This window comes from Chenopodium quinoa, unplaced genomic scaffold, assembly GCF_001683475.1.
Source record: "Chenopodium quinoa cultivar QQ74 unplaced genomic scaffold, ASM168347v1, whole genome shotgun sequence".
Classification (NCBI taxonomy): Eukaryota; Viridiplantae; Streptophyta; class Magnoliopsida; order Caryophyllales; family Amaranthaceae; genus Chenopodium; species Chenopodium quinoa.
The window spans coordinates 500,764-522,721 of NW_018742881.1; the positions used below are offsets into that span (position 1 = coordinate 500,764).

Consider the following 21,958-nt stretch of genomic DNA (forward strand, 5'->3'; position numbering starts at 1 on the left):
TTTCTGGAAAACTAATCGCCTTGTTCTTTTGAGGTGTTCTGCTCTACTTTATTGAGCCTTGCTCTACTCTACAATGTTGGAAGCTGTTGCTCTACTCTACTGAAATATCCCGTATCCTGCTGAAATTTGCTCTGCCTAGAAGCTCAAAAGAACATGACTCGAGATCACTTTATGACCCATCTCAAATCAATCTAATACAAAATTGAAATTATGAAAATACACATTTTTACTTTATTAAATAGGAAGTTGAGTAGACATGGAAATAATTAATTTATAGAAAAATTAATACGGGGTAGTGAAAATAAGCCGTTAGATAGTAATATAGGAATTGTGGAAAAAAGTTAAGTAATGTTGTTATGTACAATTAAGATCTGGACATGCTAATGAACTTGGGCTTTTGTCTCTAACAATTGTGTTTATATTTTTTAATTTTTTTTTGAATAGAACAATTGTGTTTATATAATACCCTTAAACATGCACAATAACACATCGTCTTCTAATTTCATACAATATGATATTATTTATATCATTATTAGACATTTTTTGAAAATTTTAAAACAACTACTAATTGAATAGCTAATATTGACTACAAGGTAGTTTTGTTCTATGTCTAATTGACCATGAAGCTCTTAAAATGTAGGCCCTGTTTGGTAATTAGCTGGTAGCTGATTATATTAGCTGGTTATAATAACTGGTTTGACTAGCTGGTTACAGTAGCTGGATTGACTAGCTGGTTATGATTAGCTGATTGTATAAAAATGTTTGGTAAATAGCTGTTAATTGTTAGCTGTTTAGTGTATTTAAGAAACAAAAAGCTAATTGTACAATAAGCTAATTTTAAAAAGCTCTTATAATGTGATTTTTCTAAAAGAGCTTTTTGAGCCCAAAAAGCTCTTTTAATAAGCTACATACCAAACACCCAAATTAGCTTTTTTAATTGGTCAAACATCTAATTGGACAAAATAAGCTAAAAGCTGTTTAAAAAGCTTTTTACCAAACACACCCGTATTCATACAATTTTTATGGCAAATAGACTTCAATAAATTGAAAATGGACATATTTAATGCTATCAAGGGCATTTTAGTCATTTAACCAACAAAATTTCAAATCATTGTAAAGAAATGAAGTTGCATCACTTTGCTCACTTGATCCTCTCTTAAAAACGTTTATCTTCCTAATAACACAAAATTAGCCAAATTCAGATATCATAATATTGAAGAAGCTACTCACAAAACCTTAAAAACCATGAAACATTAATAACGTACGAATTAACAAGTCCAAACAACTTCTCCAAGTCATCAATCAATTGCGTTGGGTTTGATGCCAAAAAAAAAGGGAAAAAAAAAAAAAGAAAGATCAGACGAATCAATGAAATTCCAACAAATTCTACTCCACACCAACACTGGATCTTAGAAATTTAATTAATTTGGTCAAAAACTTTCATAAAAAAAATCAAATCAAAAATACCCAAAATTAAAAAAAGATAAAAAAAAAATTAAAGATGCTACATACAATAATACAACAACAATCTAGATTTCTATCGATTAAACTTTTTAATCTATCAATCAAAATCAATTTCAATTCTCAAGTGGGTTTTCTTAATCGGGTTCGGGTATCAAAAGCAACTCTCAAAAAATCGTAATACTTCAAAATCCCCCTTCTTCAATTCACAATTCATTATCCCTAAATCTCAATTTTTTTTCTCTTTCTCTCTCCTCAAATCTCCCAATTTTTTCTCTTTCTTCAGCACCGCCGTGTTTGCCGCCGGCTTTTAATCGCCGGCAACCGTTCTCCGGCTTTTGTTTTGTTGTTTTTTCGCTTTCATTGGTTCTCAAACTTGCGATTTTTGCAAACCCTAGTTTTGATTGAATTGTGGAATTTCCCCAATTTGATCAGTTATTTTGGGTTGGATCAAGTTGGGAATTTCTGGGTTTTGGTTTTTTTCAGCTGGGTAATGGAGGAATTGAGCGTTTTTGCGGGAAATTTACAAAGGCTACGAATTTATTGGGGAAGAAGGGTTTTGTGAAGTTGCTGTAATTTTGGTGAAAAAGAAGTTAATTTCTTTCTTTTTTTTTTTTTTTTTGTTCCGGGCTTAATAATTGTATAAAAATAAGAATATGATGTTGCATACTAGTAGCAATGGTAATATTCAAGGAAGTTTTAAGCAAAGTTGTAGTATATTAGCAGTTTTATGTGATAGTAGTAAACTTAAAGAGTGGGAAACTGAGGATCGGCAGCGGTACCCTTTTCCTGAGCTTGAATCTTTTAGCCGTTTAGAGGTATTTTGTGAATTCATACTTTTTTTGCGTAGTTGCTTAAATTGTGTTTTTGTGGGGAGAAAGAGTGATTTCTTGTAAAATTTGCAGGTTAGGACACTGAGAAATCCGAGCTTGGATGAGTTTGGGAGGACCCTTGAATCGTCAAAGCCGAATGTCGTATATTTACAGGGGCAGGTGTTGCCAAATGATGAAATTGGGAGTTTAGTATGGGATGGTGTTGATATGTCTGATGCTGAAGTGATATCTGAGGTGTTTAATCATGTGTTGCCTACCACGGTATGTGCATTTGGCACGATTTTGTAGTGTATTTGTGGTGTTCTTATGTAATTGCAATGCTTTTTTTAAGAAATTGTACTGAAATTTTGTGATGGTAATAACTGTGTTATGAAGAGGATGAAGATAGATGTATCAATCAGTTATGCTAAGACTCATATAGGGAACTTATTGATTAGGGCAGTAATGCCTGTCCTGTCTTAGGAGTCTTGTAAGTAATTGAAAGGCATCGATTCATTTTATTGTCTATGTGCTATGCAGCAGGCAGTTATGTAATGTTGAGTGTGTTATGCTAGTGCCAAGAAGTAGAGGGTTTGTTCGAATGGGAAGCTGAGTGAGAAATTGAGAATTACCCTTCATGTTGAAATGAACCTTCTGCTTTAGATAATATACAGAAGCAAGTTCTGTAAAGGTTCTAGTTTTGGAAGCAGTGTCTCTCTGGCCATTGGGAAAAGTTGATATGCGTTTAGACTTTCACAGGACTTGTCGAAGCTTACGTTCTTGTTGTTGTTTATTTGCTTATTCTTCTCTATGGTTGTAGCTTATAAGTGATATCAACTCCAGGGCTTGTATTCTGACATTATATTTAAAAATGTACCTTGGTTTTTAAAACATGGAAGTATTATCACTGCAGAGAATTTGATATTGAGTATTGTAATTTTGTAGGTTTATTTGGAGATTCCTAATGGTGAAAAATTGGCCAATGCTATTCATTCTAAGGTGAGTAAAAGCCTAAAATTGTCTTTTCATTATTGTTGTGTCAAAAGTGGCTACCCATATCATATGCCGCTTAAAATTTTATTTATCAGGTCGACTAAGACTTGTTATCCCTCCTTTTGGCAGGGGGTCCCTTATGTCATGTTTTGGCGGAATGCATTTTCTTGTTATGCTGCTGCTCACTTTCGGCATGCATTCTTTTCAGCTGTACAGAGGTATTGGTTTCTCTTGAAACAATGTTTTTCTTGTTACATAACCTTATATTCTATGCAGAATAATTGTATTGTGAGACAAGGGAGCTGTTTCAGCCTTTACTAACTTGTTTAGAGCCATTACATTTTGTTTTTTAATTTTATTTTGTTTTTTAATTTTATTTTGTTTTTATTGGAGTTTTGATTACTTGTCCATTTTTGAAATCTTATCCCTTAGATTTGCTTTCCTTTTAGGGCGGCAATAATTGATCTTTATCTATTGTTAGATTGTCCTTTGATTTTAATCTTGTTATTCAATCTTCATGTAAACATATTAGTTCCTCAGATATTGCAGTGTTGGCAAAAGACACCTTATAATTTTTAGATCAAGTGAATAGGATCCTGTGAATCTGACATGAGTTAAGAATTTGGCATGCTTGGTTAGTAATTTGAATTTGACATTGCTTGAACTTTCTTGCAACTCTCAAAAAACTTTGGCATGATAAAAATGCATTTAAGTAGTTAGGTTGTCTTTAATACTAAAGTCTGTCTCAAACTTATTGTGGCCAAAATTTGCATGAGAAAGAGCTATTTCGAAGACAGAGGTTTCACTGATGACAGTATGCTTTATCTCTGTTCTGGGAGAATATTCAAACAAAAGATTTTTTTTTTCCCCTTCAATATATAATCATCAGTAAAACCTAGAGAACTCCTAATTTCCCAAGGAGCTTCAGGGGGAGCAATTTATTTCAGGCTGGAGGTGAATAAGCTTTAGAATACCTCAATATGGGATCAGTTAATATCAGTATATGGCATGTGTACTGTGTTACTGATCAAATGCATGGAGAAAAACCTGATTGTGTGGTATTCATTGCTTATGCATGTTGATATGTTTAGGAACTATAATTTAACTCTTTTTCGATGCAGTACGCCCTGCCATACCTGGGATGCTTTCCAACTGGCTCATGCATCATTTAGTCTTTATTGTATTCGGAACAATGCAGTGGTTCCCCGGAACAGCCAAATGGCTGGTTGTAATCTGGGGGGGCCATCTCTTCTTGGGGAGGCTCCCATTGTTGAAGTTGCTTTGCCAGAGGCTGACGATGGTGATGAAGAAGATGGCTCCGGGAGTAATCTTTCTGCTGTTAAAATTCATGACGATGAAGTGAGTGTGAGATTTTTGATCTGTGGGGTGGCATGCTCATTGGTGAGTCACTGAATTATACGAAGCCTGCTTGTTTCATGGCTATGAAAAGGACATTTGCTGATATACACATCTTTTTTGTAGGATGCATATTTGTTGGGATGTTTGGAAGATGGACTGAATGCACTTTTGGGCATAGAAGTAAGTGCACCTGTTCAGTGCCCCACCCCCCCCCCCCCTTTTTTTCCCCCTCTGTATAAACTTAATTTATCTGTTCCCCTTTTTTTTTGTTTTTTGTTTTTTTTGTATAAGCATGGAGCTCATCTTCAGAACATATTATTTTGTATTTTTGCATATGGAGTGGTTGATCAATAAGTTTTTTGCTGGTTTTCCTTGTATCATGCCTCTTTAATTTCTATCATGTCTGTTCGAGTGTCCAAAAGGTTGATGGATTTATGGTTACTAATTTAGTAGATATGCACTGAATGTCATGAATGGTGCCGAATGCAATTTTAGGGCAATTTTTGGCCATGAATGGGGCTGGGAAAATTAGAAGGGCTTGTCTATTTTTCTTTTTTCCATACTGTCTAATATGTTTTTATTTTTCAGATTCGTGGGAGCAAGCTTCAGAACCGCTTCAGGTATTGTATGAATGTATGCTGGTGATGTTGTTGCTTATTTTTCCAATGTTGAAGGGTGATAATAAAATAGAGAGAAAAGAGAGGGGGGGGGGGGGTAAGGCTGATAGAATTGCATTTGTTTGAACCATTTATGGATCAATGAATTTTGCCATTTCAATGTGTTGCAGTGCCCCACCACCACCATTGCAGGCAGGTACATTTTCACGTGGTGTTGTGACAATGAAATGTGATATATCTACCTGTAGTGCTGCCCATATATCTGTCCTGGTGTCTGGTAGTGCACAAACGTGCTTTGATGATCAGGTGAATTATTTTCTTTGCTTATTTTTGCTCTTGAGAGTTCTTGAGTTGGATAATGTATTTATACTTTGTTTTAATGAATGATCAGCAATTGGAAAATCATATAAAGAAGGAGGCGATTGAAAGAAGTCAGCTCATACAGGCAGTGCCTTCTTCAGAAGAAATTAAACTGCCTTCATCTGAGCCTCGGACATCTGACTCAATTGCTTGTGGGGCAACAGTTTTTGAAGTCTGCTTGAAAGCGCCATCATGGGCTTTGCAGGTTCTTGATTCAGACCCTTGTTCACATATGCTTTCTGTTGGAAAATGATATTAGAGGAGTTTATTGAGCAGATTTGGTAATATGGAGATTAAACATCTTTTTGGTCAAGGAACTTTGCTTTGGATATGACATCGTACTTTTCTTTTTCCATTTTATTTTAAATTATATTTGATTAATTATTTCATCCTATTATGGAGTGGAGACAGAAGCAATCAGTCTTATTGTTTATTTGTGAGATAAGCTATTTATATATTTTTGTAACCTTTTGGCTTCTGATCCCAAATTTTTATTAGTCCTGTGCTTGATTTTTCAACAGTATATCACGGGTCCTGCTTTCAATTTGGGAAAGTTTGTTTAAAAAGATACTTTGCCTTTAGATTTAGGACTTTGTCTTTCTGATGGTGATGCCTTTTAAAGGTTTTTAAGTGACATGCTTCCGTCTGCTATGGATGATATATAGCCTTTTGGCTTGGCTGACAACTTGATGTGGATATCAATGTACTAATAATTGGTGTCCTGGAGTGTAGCATTGAACTTTTCTTCATTGAAGTGTGCTTTCTTAATGCCTCTAAAGATCGATGTTGTATTTTTGTATCTTGGTTGTCTTTGTTTTTTTTGTTTTTATTATTATTTTCCTGTTTTAACATTTTTTTGGTCCATTATTGGATGTTTTAGGTATTGCGGCAGCTGGCGCCGGAGACATCTTACCATAGCCTGGTAGCCCTTGGAATTGCAAGCATTCAAGGATTGGCTGTGGCTTCGTTTCAGAAAGATGACGCTGAACGGCTACTTTTTTTCTGCGCAAATCAGGATACAGATAGGCATCCGCATAATGATGATCTCACTGCTCCACCTAGTTGGCTTAGACCACCTCCTCCAAGCAGAAAGATTTCCGGAACTGGTCAAGGGTCAAGTCCTTGTTCACATGATTGTTATCTGTCTGAAAATCAAGCTGCTACAACAAAAGCTGAGCAAGAAGATAAAGGAACTAGATTTTATAATGGGACTTATAATCCAGCTTTTCCCATCCGGCAGAAGATAAAAGTTGCAGCTATGAGGCCCATACCTCAATCTAATATTCGGAAAATGATGCCTTTTACGGGTATAGTGCAGGCAGATAATTATGATACTGGTCAAGTGAAGCTTAGTTTGCCAGCGCTTCCACCAACAAAACATAGTGTATTAGCATCAAATCCTGCACCAAATAGAAGGGCAACAAATGCTTTTCAGGCGAAGCAGATCATATCCTTAAATCCCATACCTTTGAAGAAACATGGTTGCGGTAGACCACCTATCCAGTTATGTTCAGAGGTAAGGTTTCCCACTTTTGAAATCATAACACTATAACCTGGCTTAGTTTACACTCTGTAATGTCTGGCACAAATTATTAATTTCTTGTTACTGTGTCTGATACCGTGATGGTATTTATCAGGTCTGTATTGCATCTTTTAGCTGTAGGATCTTAAAATTGGAAGATGCAATACTCCCTGACCTACGCATTACCATGAGCATTATCTTAGACAAAGTAATCTACTAGTTTTGTTTTTTGGGATAACAAAGTAATCCACTTGGATATTTGATGATTTATGATATTGGAAAGTTCAAGATTGTTGCAAATTTTGTCCAGGGTTGATTATATTTCTGCAATATGATGTACATCAAATCGCTTGTCCTGATTAAAGTAGTCCTTACTGTTTTATCTGAATCTTGGGTCATCTTAGACTAATTACTTTCCATTTTCAGGACGAGTTCTTGAAAGATGTAATGCAATTTCTTATGCATCGTGGACACAGTCGGCTCATCCCTCAAGGTGGGCTAGCAGAGTTCCCTGATGCCATCCTCAACTCTAAACGTCTGGACCTATACAACTTGTATCGAGAGGTATTTTGTTTTTTCTTCTGATGTTATAATGTGTAACTGATGCTATTAATGCAGTATGCTGATGTAGTGATGTGGATAAAAATCGACAGAGAGGGGTCATCTTTCTTTAATTTACCATGTTTGTTTCTGGAGAATAAGCTGAATTATTTTCGCTTTCAGGTTGTTTCAAGAGGAGGTTTTCATGTTGGCAATGGAATCAACTGGAAAGGGCAAGTTTTTTCGAAGATGCGAAACTACACTGCAACCAATAAAATGACTGTATGCTCTCTGATTCTTCCTGTCTTGCTTTTTTTTTTTTTTTTTTTTTTTTTTTTTTTTTTTTTTTTTCTAGTATGTAAATTATCTTCTTCCTCTCCTAGGCAATGTTATAATACAAGTATATCTTAGGGCTACAATTTTGTCTTCTTTTTTCCGCCTCTCATCCTTTTGTTATGCTATGTATCCTCTTTTGTTGGGGGTGTACCTCATTTTGAGGGGGAGGGGTCTTCATACTGTTTTCTCCCTACTTCCCCTGCTTGTGGTTGGGAATCTCAAATACTTTACCCCTCTTCCCTCCTTGGTGACATGACCCTGTTCAATCCCATGTGAGCTCTGAAGCCCCGTTGGAAATTCTGACTTGTTTAAGTTCTGAATTTTATGATTTCCAAAGTGCAAAACTTTTCAACCTGATTGTGTTGTTAAGGTATGCTTCGTCTTCAACATTTGCTGAGCTACTCTGGAGAGGACTGGGAGCCTTTAGAGTAGACATGTGCAAGAGAGAAGGTTTTGATTGAAATCCAGAAAAGGCCTGATTTTAAATTAAAATCTTACCTAGGATTTAAGATTCAAAGTTAATAAGAAGTCACTAAGTACTCAATTGTTTAATTTGAACCCTAATCAAATTCCTAATCACAAAATCTTAATTTCTGAACTAATTAGAGATGCTAAATTAAATAGTTATTGCTGAGACCCTTGTCCAGCTAAAATTGGGTCGAATTACCTCTCTTTCTCTCTTCATTATTTCTTTTTGTCATCAATTTTAATTTTTTCCATGCCTGCTTTCCTCCTCATCTATGCAGCTCTTAGCTCAAAGCCCACTGCCAATTACCATCTTTATCTAATTTTTCCTCTGTTTCTTATTGCGAGTTAGTTTAGTTAGATCGGCACTATCCTCTAATATTTTTCTTTACCAACTACCATATTACTGGGGCTTTAACTTTATAATCGTATCATTTGAACATGAAGTTTAAATGCTTTTTCACATGAGGTATATGTATTAATTTCGTATTATGGATTGTTAAATTTTTAAAAAATTTGCTATCTTTAAAACTGTACAAGGAGACAAATCCAATTAATTTATTACATAATAACATATGTGAATATACAGATATACTTGTCTATAGATTTATCTATGGTCATATCGTTTGCATGTGTGTACTTATTACCAATCCTGTGAAATTCCCTATTGTCATGTTGCAACTCACTCTCTGTGTGCATCTTATCCTTGTTTTTCTTTGTTATCTGAGTTTTCACATCTATCCTAAATTTCTCATTGGCTCTGTTTTTACTCCTCATAATAGCTCATGTTATAGAGTTGTAGTTGAGGACTTGAGGGCACTCGTCTCCCTTGATTCTGGTCCCTGTGTCATATTGTGGACTATATGGGAGGTGGGCTTGTGGGTGTTTTTTTGTTGATATGTTGCTGTTTGTGGTCTTTTGTATAATACACTTCTTATCCTACATTCTTTCGATTTCGATTGTTTTCCTTGATTCCATAGTTGAGCTTATTAGCTTTAGGCAATTGCTATGACTTCATTTGTGTAAATTTTCTCTACAGACTTGAAATTGTAAGATGTTATTGATGTTTGCTTGTGATTTTGGCAGGGTGTTGGAAACACTCTCAAACGACATTATGAAACATACTTACTAGAGTATGAATTGGCTCACGATGATGTTGATGGAGAATGCTGCTTGCTATGCCATAGGTATGTGCTTAAATTTTAGTATTGTCCATTAGTTTCATTAGTCATTATGTTATTGTGTTTTTTTTGCTTTCCGTTTGGAACATTTTTTCATTCATTCTCTACCACCTATTAACAGTAGCGCAGCTGGTGATTGGGTCAATTGTGGTATATGTGGGGAGTGGGCTCACTTTGGTTGTGATAGACGGCAAGGTCTTGGCGCTTTTAAGGTAAATATATTGTCTAATATAGTACACAGTAGTATGTTTTTATAATCTGCTAATAGTGGAAATGTACTTGGATTTTTACTTAGCCTCCAACATTCCAACAATGTGTCATCTTCGATTTTGCAGGATTATGCAAAAACAGATGGATTAGAGTACATATGTCCACATTGCAGCGTCACAAATTTCAGGAAGAAGTTGCACAAGCCCTCGAACGGGTTTTCAGAAAGTCTTGCGTATTCAAGACATGTGTGATACTCATATTTTCGAATTTCTTTTCATCCTTTTACCTAGGGGAGTACTTTTGCTCCCATGGTTGAAAAATTATTTCGATAATCCTGGGGAAGGAGTTATCAATTGAGGGATTTCTGGTGATATTTGAAAATGGACGATACACCAAACAGAGGAGGCAGGCAGGCAATACACAGAAAGCGGATGGAGAAACAGTGAGGCGAGGAGGAGGTGAAACACGAAAGCTTAATCTCAATATAACTTTAGTTTTGTTTTTTTAGCAGTCCTTTTTTCCTTATCAAGGGAGGCACCGTGAATGATGGCAGAGTTTATCCACAGGAATAGGAAATAGATCCCAGGAAAAAAGGTCTAGTGTAAAATAATTAGAGCATATGATTTGTATTTAGGTAGATGTGGCATTATCAAAGTGATGGATCATTCAATTCTTAATAGGAGTTGACATTGTTGTTCCTCTGTCTAACAACAGTGTAAAGTGCCTTATTATCATTTTTACAATTTTTGTCTCTGCCTTGCTTCTTTTTTCTTCTTCCCTAACGTTTCAGATGATGTGTGAACTTATAAACGCGTTTTGAGAACTTCACTGAAATATATTTCGTATAAGCATCTACTGCAACAGAAGATATAAACTCACTAAAATCAATGTTCAATATTTTTTTTTCTTTTTTTATTTTATTTTATATATTTGATCCATACAATACGAGAAATTAAAGTGTTAGCTTCTTAAAAACCCTATAAAAGGATGGCAAGCTTTAATCAGAGGCATGCCTAAGAGGAAGAACAGAGGAAGTGTAGGATGTTTCGAAACGAAGGAGGAGGAGATTGAGGCTATAAACATTCAAAACAATGGAGCTTAATTACCTTTCTTTGAATACCGAAACTTTTAATTGCCTCATATGCATGGATATTAGGCCAATAAATAACATCTTCCAACCCTACAAATTCACAAATAATCCTAGTATTACTACTACTACAACTACTTACTCCCACACTTTTTGTGTAGATTGTATTTCTAAGAACATTGATGCTAAGGTTCAAGAAAACATCACTTCTATCAAGTGCCTTGATGTCGATTGCAAGATGGAAATCGAGTTCGATTGTTGCATCAACATTATCCCCAAACTTGTTCTGGATAGGTTGGTATTTGATTGTGTTTATGTGTTTTACATAAATTTGAAAACATGACTAATGAAAATACTTGTATTTAATTTTACATGTTGAATGTTGGGTGTGTAGGTAGGAAGAGAGTTTGTTGAAATCGATGATTTTATCATCTACAAGTTTATACTGCCCATTCAAGGATTGCTCGGCAGCCCTCCTAGAGGCAGAGGAGGGCTCATGTGGGGTCGAAAAATCGACAAAGGTGAAGGTGGAGTGCCCACATTGCGAGAGAGAGTTTTGCACGAAATGCATCGTAGCATGGCATGGGATGGATTGTGAGGCATTTGAAAAATTAGAGGATAATGAGAAGGCTAATGAGGATGTTTTGTTTAGGAACCTTGCTAAGGATAAACGTTGGGTGAGGTGCCCTAGTTGTAAGTTCTACGTTGAAAGAATTGATGGATGTTCAGAATTGATATGCAGGTATGTTATTTATCATCAATAAATTTGTTATACGAAGTATATATTTGGGTGCACCTACATAACAAAACAAAACAAAAAAATTTATAATACTACCTCCGTTACATATTATTTGCAACGAATAGACATTTTTTCTTTTTACTTTCTGTCAGACCGTTGCAAATAATATGTAACGGAGGTAGTAATAATAATATAATACGAAGTAGTATAGTTACTTAAAAGTCATCCTAATAAGATTATAATAATACAATAGTGTAATAGTATGGTTACTCCGACCAATTTAATTTCATTCTATCAATCTATCATGCATTAACATTCAGAAAAACTGCAGGTGCGGTCACGTATTTTGCTGAGTGTGGATTATCCCTCTATGATGATGAGAAGAACATAGATGAATGCCAGTGTAATATCGATAAAGGTGAATTTGAGTGGCTTCTAAATACGTAGTATATAATTTCAGTTAAAGTTGGGATGATGTTATAATTTATTGATTCTTAATTCATCATCTTTTCATCTAAAACATTTGTTAAGATTAATTATAATATACTCGTTAGTCGTTACTTCATATATGTTATGACAGATTTATATTGAAAGATGTACATACAGACTTTTAATAATTATCTACTACGTATTTACCTTTGTTTTCATTTTTAAAAAATGTAAATATTATATTAACATTGGCTAAACATAGCTTATAGCCCGTTTATGTTATATTAAAAAAATGTAAATATCATATTAACATTGGCTAAATATTATATTCTACTACGAATCAAATAGATTAAATTAAAACATGTTATTATCAAGTGAATAAAGAATGTGTAATTTTAATCGGAAAATTAGCTAAACATAGCTTATAGCCCGTTTATGTTATTCAATATAATCTCAAAATTAAACTTGAATAAAATTCATCTAAAACAGATACGTATATACCTAAAACAACACAAATATATTATATAACCTAAATATTTAAATTTATAGTGTGATTGCTTATCATAATTTTTGTAAGAAAATAACAAGTATATTTTATGAAAAACATATGATCATGATTAAAAGTTTATAAATTACTTATTTCATGTAATATAAATAAAGAAAAATTACTTATTATCACCGTACAATACAGATGCTAATCTAATGGATTTACGAATAGAATATTGGCCTAAATATATTCATAATTAAATAAATCCAATGGATTTACAAAAGAATGTCTACTATAACTCATCTAACTGTAGCTATTTCCATGGATCATGGCAGAGGATGGTATTGCTAATGATTTTTTTACTATTCTCTCCAATTTACACAAATTGACATTTACCAAATTTGTCACAGTTTGCCAATGCATTTACTACGTATTTTGCTGAGAGTTTTTCATTACTTGATAAAGGGTAGATCACATTTTACATACGTCCTAAATTTATTATATTCATGTGAAATACAAAACCAAAATTATACTTGCTAGTTGCTACTCGTATGTTCCTTTAATATTGTGAAATACAAAACCAAAATCATACTTGCTAGTTGCTACTCGTATGTTCCTTTAATATTGCAACATGGGAGGAGTGTACAATATTGTAGTTGGTGGGTAAAAGGAAGACAAAAAAAGGCTAAAGGCATATTTACAAACTTATCCATGTGAGCCAAGCATTGGGTAATTGTAGTGTGAAAGGAAATGCTTGTTTCCTAAGATGGGTATAATATTGTAGTATTACGAAATTTCCTAAAAGGGTAAATGTTGCAATATTTAAGGAACAGAAGAAGTACGGAGTATAAATTACATATTGTATATTTTCAAGTAGATCAAAGTTCACAGCTAAGAGGTATTTGCTCGGTTGCTCTCCCATGTTGCAGGTTCTCATTCTTCCTGGTCACTTGTTTTCTCCTGCAATAAGTTCACTCATCAAATTAAGTGGAACATAAAATACATATACATCAATTACTTGGAGTTGACCTATTATAGCTACTAAGAGCAGTAAATCACTGGACAAAACCATACTAAGAAAAAAACAAGACAAAACCTTAACCAAAAAAAATGAACATATAAAATTAAACCACATTGCAAACTCTAAACTTAAAATTGAAGAACTGTCCCTATCAAGCCAGAGAGTTGCGCAAAAGAGCAAACCTTGTTGAGACCAACAAGGGCAAGTGAGGAGTTAACAATGTTGGTGATTGCTTGACATATGCATGCAACCACTGCACCCCATAAAAACGCAACTTGCAACATAGAGAAACCATCAGGAAAAAAAAAACGACAGAAAAGCATATACTAAGAGCAGAAAGAGTAAGAATGAGAATCAAACCATTTTGAGTGCAGACGTCTTGGCCAGAAAGGCGGTCAGTTCACAGTGTAAAAGGCTTATAGTATTCCCTGAAATGGACAGAAATTTTGTATTTCTCCCATATGAGAAAAAACTTTGAAACCTTGCTGCGCTTGGTCCTGGGGCAACTTCGAGATGACAGAACTCAATCATCAATCAAATATGTTCATTTCGTTGATCATACATCCATGGAAGATCGGCATCTAAAGGATGGTTTAAGCAAAGCTTTAGATTTTATATCATCCAATTTCAACAGATCCCACCATGTCTGTTGTCCTTCAATCCATTCCAGAGCAGGAACTACTTCTTTAAAATCATCCGTACAGGAGAATGGAAGGCGCTTCAGATTTGGACAGTCCATAACTGTTAATGACTCAAGTGATGAACAAACTAATTGACCCTTATAGATGTTTTTCAATTCAGGCAACGAGGTAAGAACTAACTGCTTTAACTGAGGGAATTTAACGACAGCACGTTTTCCTTCATAATAGCAGCAATCCTCAACATCATCTACAATTAGCTCGCTCAGCTGAGCACATTCTTCAACTTCTAAATATACAAGGCATTCAAGATTTGGCATCCAACCCGGAAATAGAAGCTTCTCAACATCATGGCATCTACTGATGGTACATATTTCTAAGCTTGAAAAAATTTCAGCTTGTTTTATATAACCGCAAGCATGGTTGGGATTCACAATATCAGATAGGCTATGAAAACCACTGCAATTCTCAAGGTATAATTCCTGAATGTCATATGGAAGAACAATTTGTTCTTGCCCTCGACCACTCAGGGTACAGCCATGCAGGGATACAGCTCTGTTGTATGATCTCTTTGGTCTTATGCTTAACTGACGACCAACTTGTAGATGAAAGCATTCTAAAGTGCTCCAATGCAGAGACCTTACATAACTACTCAAGTCAAAAAGATTGCCAAAAGTGGCATCAAGAATTTCCAATGATGTCAAATTTTGTAGCTCTTGAATGATGCCTTTAACATGGCATGATAGTCTTTTCAATCTGGACAGGACAGGCAAGATTCCCTTGGGTAAATAATTTGGTTCTGGAATAGAGGATAGGTTGAGCTCTTTAAGCCTTTTTAACATTTCAAGAGAGCTGGGAAACTGCTCAATTGCAGTCCGAGAGAGGTCCAAAAACTCTAATTTATGAAGCTTTGACAGTAGGGGCACTTGTTGCAATTTCTGACAACAACTAAGATCTAAAACTTGAAGCTCTTGCAAGGCACTGAAGGAACTGGGCAATCTAATAATGCAAGTATCAGATAGACTCAGAACACGAAGGCCACGCATGTTTGAGAAAAATGATTCTGGGATAACCTCAAAGGGGTTGTGTTGCAAAAGTAAGGTTGAGAGATTGGTACAGTTGAGGGAAGTACTCAATGGGATCAGTGAAATTGACGAATTAATCAAGGAAACAGCATGGAAATTTCCACAGAACTCCAACCCTGATGGTACGCCAGCTTTCACCATGAAGCGATCTCTAGAAACAGAAAGAGCCATACGCCTAACAAGGCCATGCATCTTAATGCTCCCTTTATGTTGACAAGCTTCGAGCAAACATGAGTTGAGAAGCTTGTTTATTATGGAATGGCCCAAGTCGTACTGTGCCTGCAATGACAGCACATCATCTATGAGCCTCTCTCCAATCCAAAGACGTATCAACTCTTCTTTATTGATGGCATAACCTTTGGGGTATAATGCAGTATACAAGAAACAATGCTGCAACTTGATGTTGTACAATCTATCATAAGACAACTTCAATTGACTGAGCACATTCTCCATCTGAGCTGGTCCCATAGTAAAGGGATCCATAGTCTCAAGGACTTGGCTCCACTGAGAAGCATGAACCACCCTCTCCATGCTGTTGGCCAATCCAGTGACAGCAAGAGGGAGACCTGCACACTCCTTATACACAAGCTTCCGAACATAGGACAACTGTTTGGAATCCAAAACACTATATCCACCTATGCTATGGTGTAACAGCTGCCAGGTCTCTTCCTCTGAGAGTGACTCAACTTTAATGACTTTTTGGCAATGAAGCATGCGACACACATCAACTAGCCGAGAAGTGACAATCAGCTTGCATTTCTTGGGAATGCCAACATCCTCTCTACGGAATTCTCCCCACAAATCATCAAGGAAAAGTGTGCACTTGTCACAGCGAGACAGGAAGGCATATAACATGGTTGCTCTTCTATTCTCATCCTTATCACCTTCAAGATCAAGCCCAAATGCACCAGCAATTTTCTGCTGCAATTGGTACACTGTGAAATCCAATTCGACAGAGACCCAAGCAATAGCATGTCTATCAGCAGAAGAGGATGTAAGTCGGGTATGGAGCTCCTTTGCGAGAGTAGTTTTCCCAATCCCACCCATCCCATAAATTCCAATGGCAGTAATCTCATCATCCTTTAACCAACCCCTTATCTTATCAACACACCCAGAGTTGATGCGCAAGGATACCTGCACTTTCCTGCGCTTGTTTTGAGGTTGAAAATGCACAGAGTTCATTTCAGATCGCTTATCAACAGTCTCATACCCTCTATTGTTTCTTCCATCATCCCACAATACACCATGGAAGTTCCTTACTACGGCCAATATTGAATCAAGTATAGATACTATCAAAGGCATCTTGACAGCACTTGGATCTACAGAAACAAGAATATACTCTGTCATTGCTTTTCTTGACTAAGCATCTAAGCAACAAATTAAGCTAAAAACTTCATATCTAATTTATCTGAATGAATAATCAAAGCATTCTTTTAGAATTTACCACTCAATGTTACAAATGGAAAAAAGCTACAAGAATCCACTTATAACGTATTAATATGGTTAGAAAGTTGTTTCATTGATGAAACACACCATCAAGGAAAGACATATCTATTTCTGTAACTGCAAGGAGACAAGGACCTGATTAGAGTCCAGCCTTGACTCAGCTCACCACTAATTAGACACGAGCTCGTGCTTGTCAAGCTTGGAAAATTTAGGCTCAACTTACCTTTGAACTTGAAGGAAGCTCATGGCTCAAGCCAAGATCAAGTAACTAGGTATTGTTAAGGCGTCAACCAAATACTACTTCCAGTTCGCAGTATTACAACCTGACCTTTTGCTGATGTCTCAATCTATAACTAATATTAAAATAACAACCGCTGACATTATCAATCTCCAATATTATACACATGTCCAACTCTCATTTCAAATTTTCCCCCCTAAATTAATTGTTAGACATCATTTTCTTAACTCATTTTTTTTCCCTTTAAAATTGACTGGTTTTTTGAGTGACTATTTAGCTTTCAAAAATAATTACTCCTTATTAAGGAATTAAAGAGTACTATACAAGTTTTCACCTTCCCAAATAATATTTTCAATGCCCCTTCTTTCTTCCTCCATTGTCAAAACACTGTCTACTAGTTTTATAGCTTCCTTCTACATTCTGTTTTGATTCTTCTTTTTATCTATTTAGTAAATCGTACATAGCACGGGAATAATCTAGTAATTTTACTATTTGACTCTCTTGTTCACAAGTCATAAACTTCAATGCTTAGTAATACACAAGTCTTGCACTGATCAAGCGAAGGTTGTGTAGCTGATGTACAAACACAATAATTTTGTATACACAAGTCATGCCTTGATCAAGCCAAGGTTATGTAGCTGATGTGTAGTTCAACTCATTGATCACTATCATCCCAATAGCAAATTGTGAACTAACCCTAATGCAACACTTTCATAAATAGTAACTTCCTTCTACATTTTAGTATTCTTCTCCCCACCCATTTAGCCTAATTATTTTTTTTAAAAAAAAAATCTAAAAAAATAAGCATTCCTTCCCCTCTCTCTCTCTCTATTGCAACATTTTTTGTTTTTCATGCTTACCAATATGGAGTACTTAACTTTAATTGTTAATATCATATAGTAAAGTATACATTAAAGCATGTTTAACAAAATTTCATATGATTATGATTTTCTTTAAGTATAAATCACAAATGTAATTAAAATGCAGTGTGTGAATAGTGTAAATAGTAGAACTATTGCAAGTAAAAATAATGGATAAAGTATTATGCAATATGATTTATTGTGTTGGATTAGTCACAAAACTTCCTAAGCATTTCAAGCTAATCAGAACAATATTTCAATCACTAATATCATTGATTAGAGTCACAAAGTTAGATAGTATGATTGTTAATCAAGATAAATCTAACAACATCCCACGTCATTATTTTTCTTTTAAAGTATAAATAAAATGGATTTAACAAGATCCCACGTCATTATATTCAAATTTAAGAATAAATACTATGAATAGTGTAAAATTCAAAGTGTTGCAAGTAAAAAAAAAAAGAGTACATCATTATATCAAAGGCTTTATACTTTTTCATAACCCTGTATCTTTTATCTTCCTATTAGGGCCTGTTCTCATTGACTGAACTCAGCTGAACTGAATTTAATTGACCTGAGCTGAACTGAAATGAATATTTTATAAGAGAAGAAAATTAGTAGCTGAGCTGAGCTAAACTGAGCTGAACTGAATTGAACTGAACTAAATTGAATTTCAACATAGAGAAATAGAGAACATGCCCTTAGTCTTGGATTCTTTTTATTTTCACATTACATAATCCATTTTCCACACTGACGATATCAATGTTTTCACACAAATTTTTCTTTCCTACCCAAAAAGTGGAAAGAGGTACTCAATTTATATATTTTTTTTATCACTTTTTTTTTTTATCAAATTTTTTTTAATTGTTTTGTTCTACAGTTAATAGAAGATTAAAAAGAACGGAAGGAGTATTAACAAACATTATTAATCATACCGATACACTTATAAAAAAAAGACTCGTAATAGAGCTAGTAATGGGGATTTAAGAAAAAAGAGTGAATAGTGGAGATTTCAGGCTAAAATAGGGGATCACTCGCTTTCCCTTAACCAAAATTTAATGAACACAACAACAATTTTTAAAATCAAATAAGATAATCCATTAACAGTTAATATAGCTAAGAATTGAAGTATGAAAATAATTACAGTATTAAAAGAAAATGAAAACAAGTAAAAATGGGATAGAATTAAAAACCTGTTTCGACTCTGCTTAATGTATCACTTAAAACGAAGACGCGGTTGAATGAGTCAACTTTTAAAAATCTTCACTCAAAATCTTGTGGTTCTGGATCTGTATTCTTCTATCTTTATAGTCTGTAGGTAGCCGACAATCCATTAATTAATGACGTGAAAGACGGTAAAGTAGAAACTTTATACTCGGTCCTTATTTTTTTTAATACTCCCCATGTGTTTTAATATGTGTTGATCCCGTCAAAAATATGTGTTGACAAAAAAATTGATGATTAATGAATAGAGATGGTCATTGGATGATATTGAAAATAACAGCCCATTTATCAGATCGGACCAAGTTTTGGGTTGAAATTTATTGTCCAAATCTGCCCAAATTAGTCGGTCTATATGGGCTTTTTAGGCCATACAATAAAAAATCAATTAAATTTGCATAAATTGTTTTCTCAAGTCCGTCAAATTTTCAAAAAATTCGGACTAAGCTCAGGTCGGAAAAAGTCAAAAGCGTACGGGCTCACTTTGATCAGGTTTATATATGAGTGATTTTCAATAAACACTGTACGTTAAAAAAAGAAATGAAAATTATATTTAAGAACTGTATAGAGACGGAGGGAATAATATTTTGTTGGATTCGCTCTATTGTATACGAAGTATTTCAATATTAAGTTTTTATTGTAAAATATTTATATGGAAATGTAGCTATTTACTCCGTATGTTTTAAGACGCATCTTGAAAATCGTAAAAAAGTCAAATAGAGCAAAAAAAAAAGGGGACAAGGGGGAAAACGTTACACTTACTTAAGTTATGACCTGTTCTCTTACGTTGAAATTCAATTCAGTTCAGTTCAGCTCAGTTCAGCTCAGTTCAGTTCAATTCAGTTCAGTTCAGCTTAGTTCAGTTCAGTTCAGTTCAGTTCAGCTCCTCAGTTCAGTTCAGCTCAATTCAGTTCAGTTCAGCTGAGTTCAGTCAATGAGAACATACCCTTAGATAGCTAGGGTTTGTTCTCTTTAGCTTAATTTCAGTTCACTTCAATTCCTAATTTTCTTATCTCATAAAATATTCAGTTCAAATCGCCTCAATTTAGTATATTAGAATAGGTTGAAACTAAATTTTTTTTTGTAAAAACTAAAAATTAGTGGTTGTGGGTAAAAGAAAAATAGTGGGGTGAATAGATTATTGAAGAAAATGAATATGAGAGAGAAAGGTAGTAATGGGTTTGTAACTTTAATTTGTGTGGGGATTGTGAGAGAAAAGATATACTCCCTCCATTTTTATATACTTGCTCCATTCTCTTGGGCACGAATGTCAATGCTAATCTTTGATCAATAATATCTTTAATTATCAATAAGTATAAATTCTAACAATTGAAATTTAATAATCTATTCATTGAGGTGATTCCAACAAGTACCCAAACGACTATATTTTTTCTTATGTATAAATCACAAACATTAGTCAAAGTAAGACGAACAAATAGTGTAAAAAATAGAAATGGAGCAAGTATTTAAAAACGGAGGGAAATGGAGGGAGTAATATTAAAACGTACTCCCCTCCATTTCGTAATAATCGTAACACTTTCTGTTTACATATGCTTTCATAATAATTGCAATACTTTTTTTTTTTGGTAAGAATTCATTACACTATTTTGTTATTTATCTCTCTAACTAACCCCACTTTCAATTGTTTTTTTGCGATAGTTTTCTAAATCTTCGTAAATTGCGACGGCTATAAATTGTCGTAAGTTTATTTTAGCGACAAAATACAATACTATCGTTGAAATTAGTAAAACTGTCGTAATTATTTTTTACGACAGCCAAATTGTCGTAAAAATGAAATTTTACTACAATCCTCATTACAACAAACTTATTACAGCGGTTGACTGTCGTAACTATTTTTTGCGACGGATTTTGGCTGTCACAAAACTGTTGATTTCTTGTAATGCAACTTACCTTACTCAAAATTAGATTATTTGAGGTTGTTATTTGCAGCAATTCGAGCAAAACAATGGAGTTTTTCTCTTCAATTTAAAAAATTCAAGGGTTGCTAGGAAGAATAGAGGAGTGAGAAAATCTAATTGGAAGAGGAAATGGGTAAAGAAGAAAGAAAAGGGATTTATTTGGTGGGTTTATAGTGATTTAGGTAGGTGGGATGGCAACATGTTGATGGGGTGGTGGTGTCAGCGGCTGAGAGGTGGTTTTAATGGCGGCTAGGTGGTGATGTTGGTGGTTGGGGTTGGTTAATTAGGCTGCGGTTTTAGTGGTTTTGAGGAGGCAGGGAGGGGGTTTGAGCACGTGACCCCCACGTGAGGGTCAACGCCGAAAAACAAGGTCAAAGCCCTTGAAATCGGGTTAAGGTGTTATTTTGCAAAAAATAAAAAAAAAAAAAAATTTAGGTGTGTTTTTAGAAGAAAATTTTTATAAGGTGTTTTTTCAAAAAAAAGTTGTTATAAAAGATGGTTTCTGACAATTTTTCTAATAAATTATTAATTTTTTTTTTTTGTTACATTATGACTTTATGGTTTTCAATGCACATCTTTGATTGATTCTATTTGATTTATTTCGTGTAATATTATAAAAATGGATTTTTGAGAAATCTTTTCTAGAAGAATATATGAAAAGCATGCATCTTCTCCCTCCTTTTCTTTCAATTTGTTACCTTTTGACTTTTGGGGAGGGCAGTGAAATGTTGGTGTCCATATTATGAAATACCAACAACGCTCTCCTTGATATTTTTTTTTTAAATTAAAAATATGCATGTTCTTCAAAAAAAAAAAAAAATGGTATAATATAATATCACTAAATGTAAAAATTATAGTACTCCGTAATTGAATATAAAAAATTATCTATTAAAACAATTCCAACAAGTATTCATATTCTTATAATTTGTCTT

The 21,958-nt window shown here is 34.4% G+C and overlaps 3 protein-coding genes across 7 annotated transcripts; 2 read left to right on the forward strand and 1 right to left on the reverse strand.

Annotated features, from left to right (window-relative positions):
* Nucleotides 1-1,133: 1,133 nt before the first annotated feature.
* On the forward strand, nt 1,134-10,609 carry LOC110726713 (AT-rich interactive domain-containing protein 4-like). The gene is made up of 15 exons (XM_021906188.1): nt 1,134-2,279; nt 2,367-2,555; nt 3,219-3,272; nt 3,396-3,484; nt 4,388-4,667; nt 4,749-4,805; nt 5,214-5,245; nt 5,413-5,548; nt 5,634-5,807; nt 6,483-7,118; nt 7,551-7,688; nt 7,848-7,946; nt 9,552-9,652; nt 9,768-9,858; nt 9,982-10,609. The coding sequence occupies exons 1-15, from the start codon at nt 2,118-2,120 to the stop codon at nt 10,105-10,107; spliced, it is 2,364 nt and encodes a 787-aa protein (XP_021761880.1). The 5' UTR covers nt 1,134-2,117; the 3' UTR covers nt 10,108-10,609.
* A 753-nt stretch (nt 10,610-11,362) lies between these two features.
* Nucleotides 11,363-12,129, forward strand: LOC110726631 (probable E3 ubiquitin-protein ligase RNF144A-A). The gene is made up of 2 exons (XM_021906102.1): nt 11,363-11,685; nt 12,003-12,129. Exons 1-2 carry the CDS (start codon nt 11,363-11,365, stop codon nt 12,127-12,129), a joined length of 450 nt encoding a protein of 149 aa, XP_021761794.1.
* Nucleotides 12,130-13,020: 891 nt separating this feature from the next.
* On the reverse strand, nt 13,021-19,248 carry LOC110726714 (disease resistance protein RPS2-like). 5 transcript variants are annotated; one of them, XR_002512398.1, is made up of 4 exons: nt 19,080-19,248; nt 13,980-16,661; nt 13,802-13,872; nt 13,021-13,558 (listed from the first exon to the last, which is right to left on the reverse strand). XR_002512398.1 is itself a non-coding variant. In XM_021906189.1 (2 exons), exon 2 carries the CDS (start codon nt 16,642-16,644, stop codon nt 14,176-14,178), a length of 2,469 nt encoding a protein of 822 aa, XP_021761881.1. In that variant the 5' UTR covers nt 16,645-16,661; nt 19,080-19,248; the 3' UTR covers nt 13,021-14,175. The 5 variants fall into 5 exon arrangements, 1 of the variants encoding a protein (XP_021761881.1); XR_002512397.1 differs by having other exon boundaries at nt 13,802-13,893; XR_002512399.1 differs by lacking the exon at nt 13,802-13,872.
* Nucleotides 19,249-21,958: the final 2,710 nt, after the last annotated feature.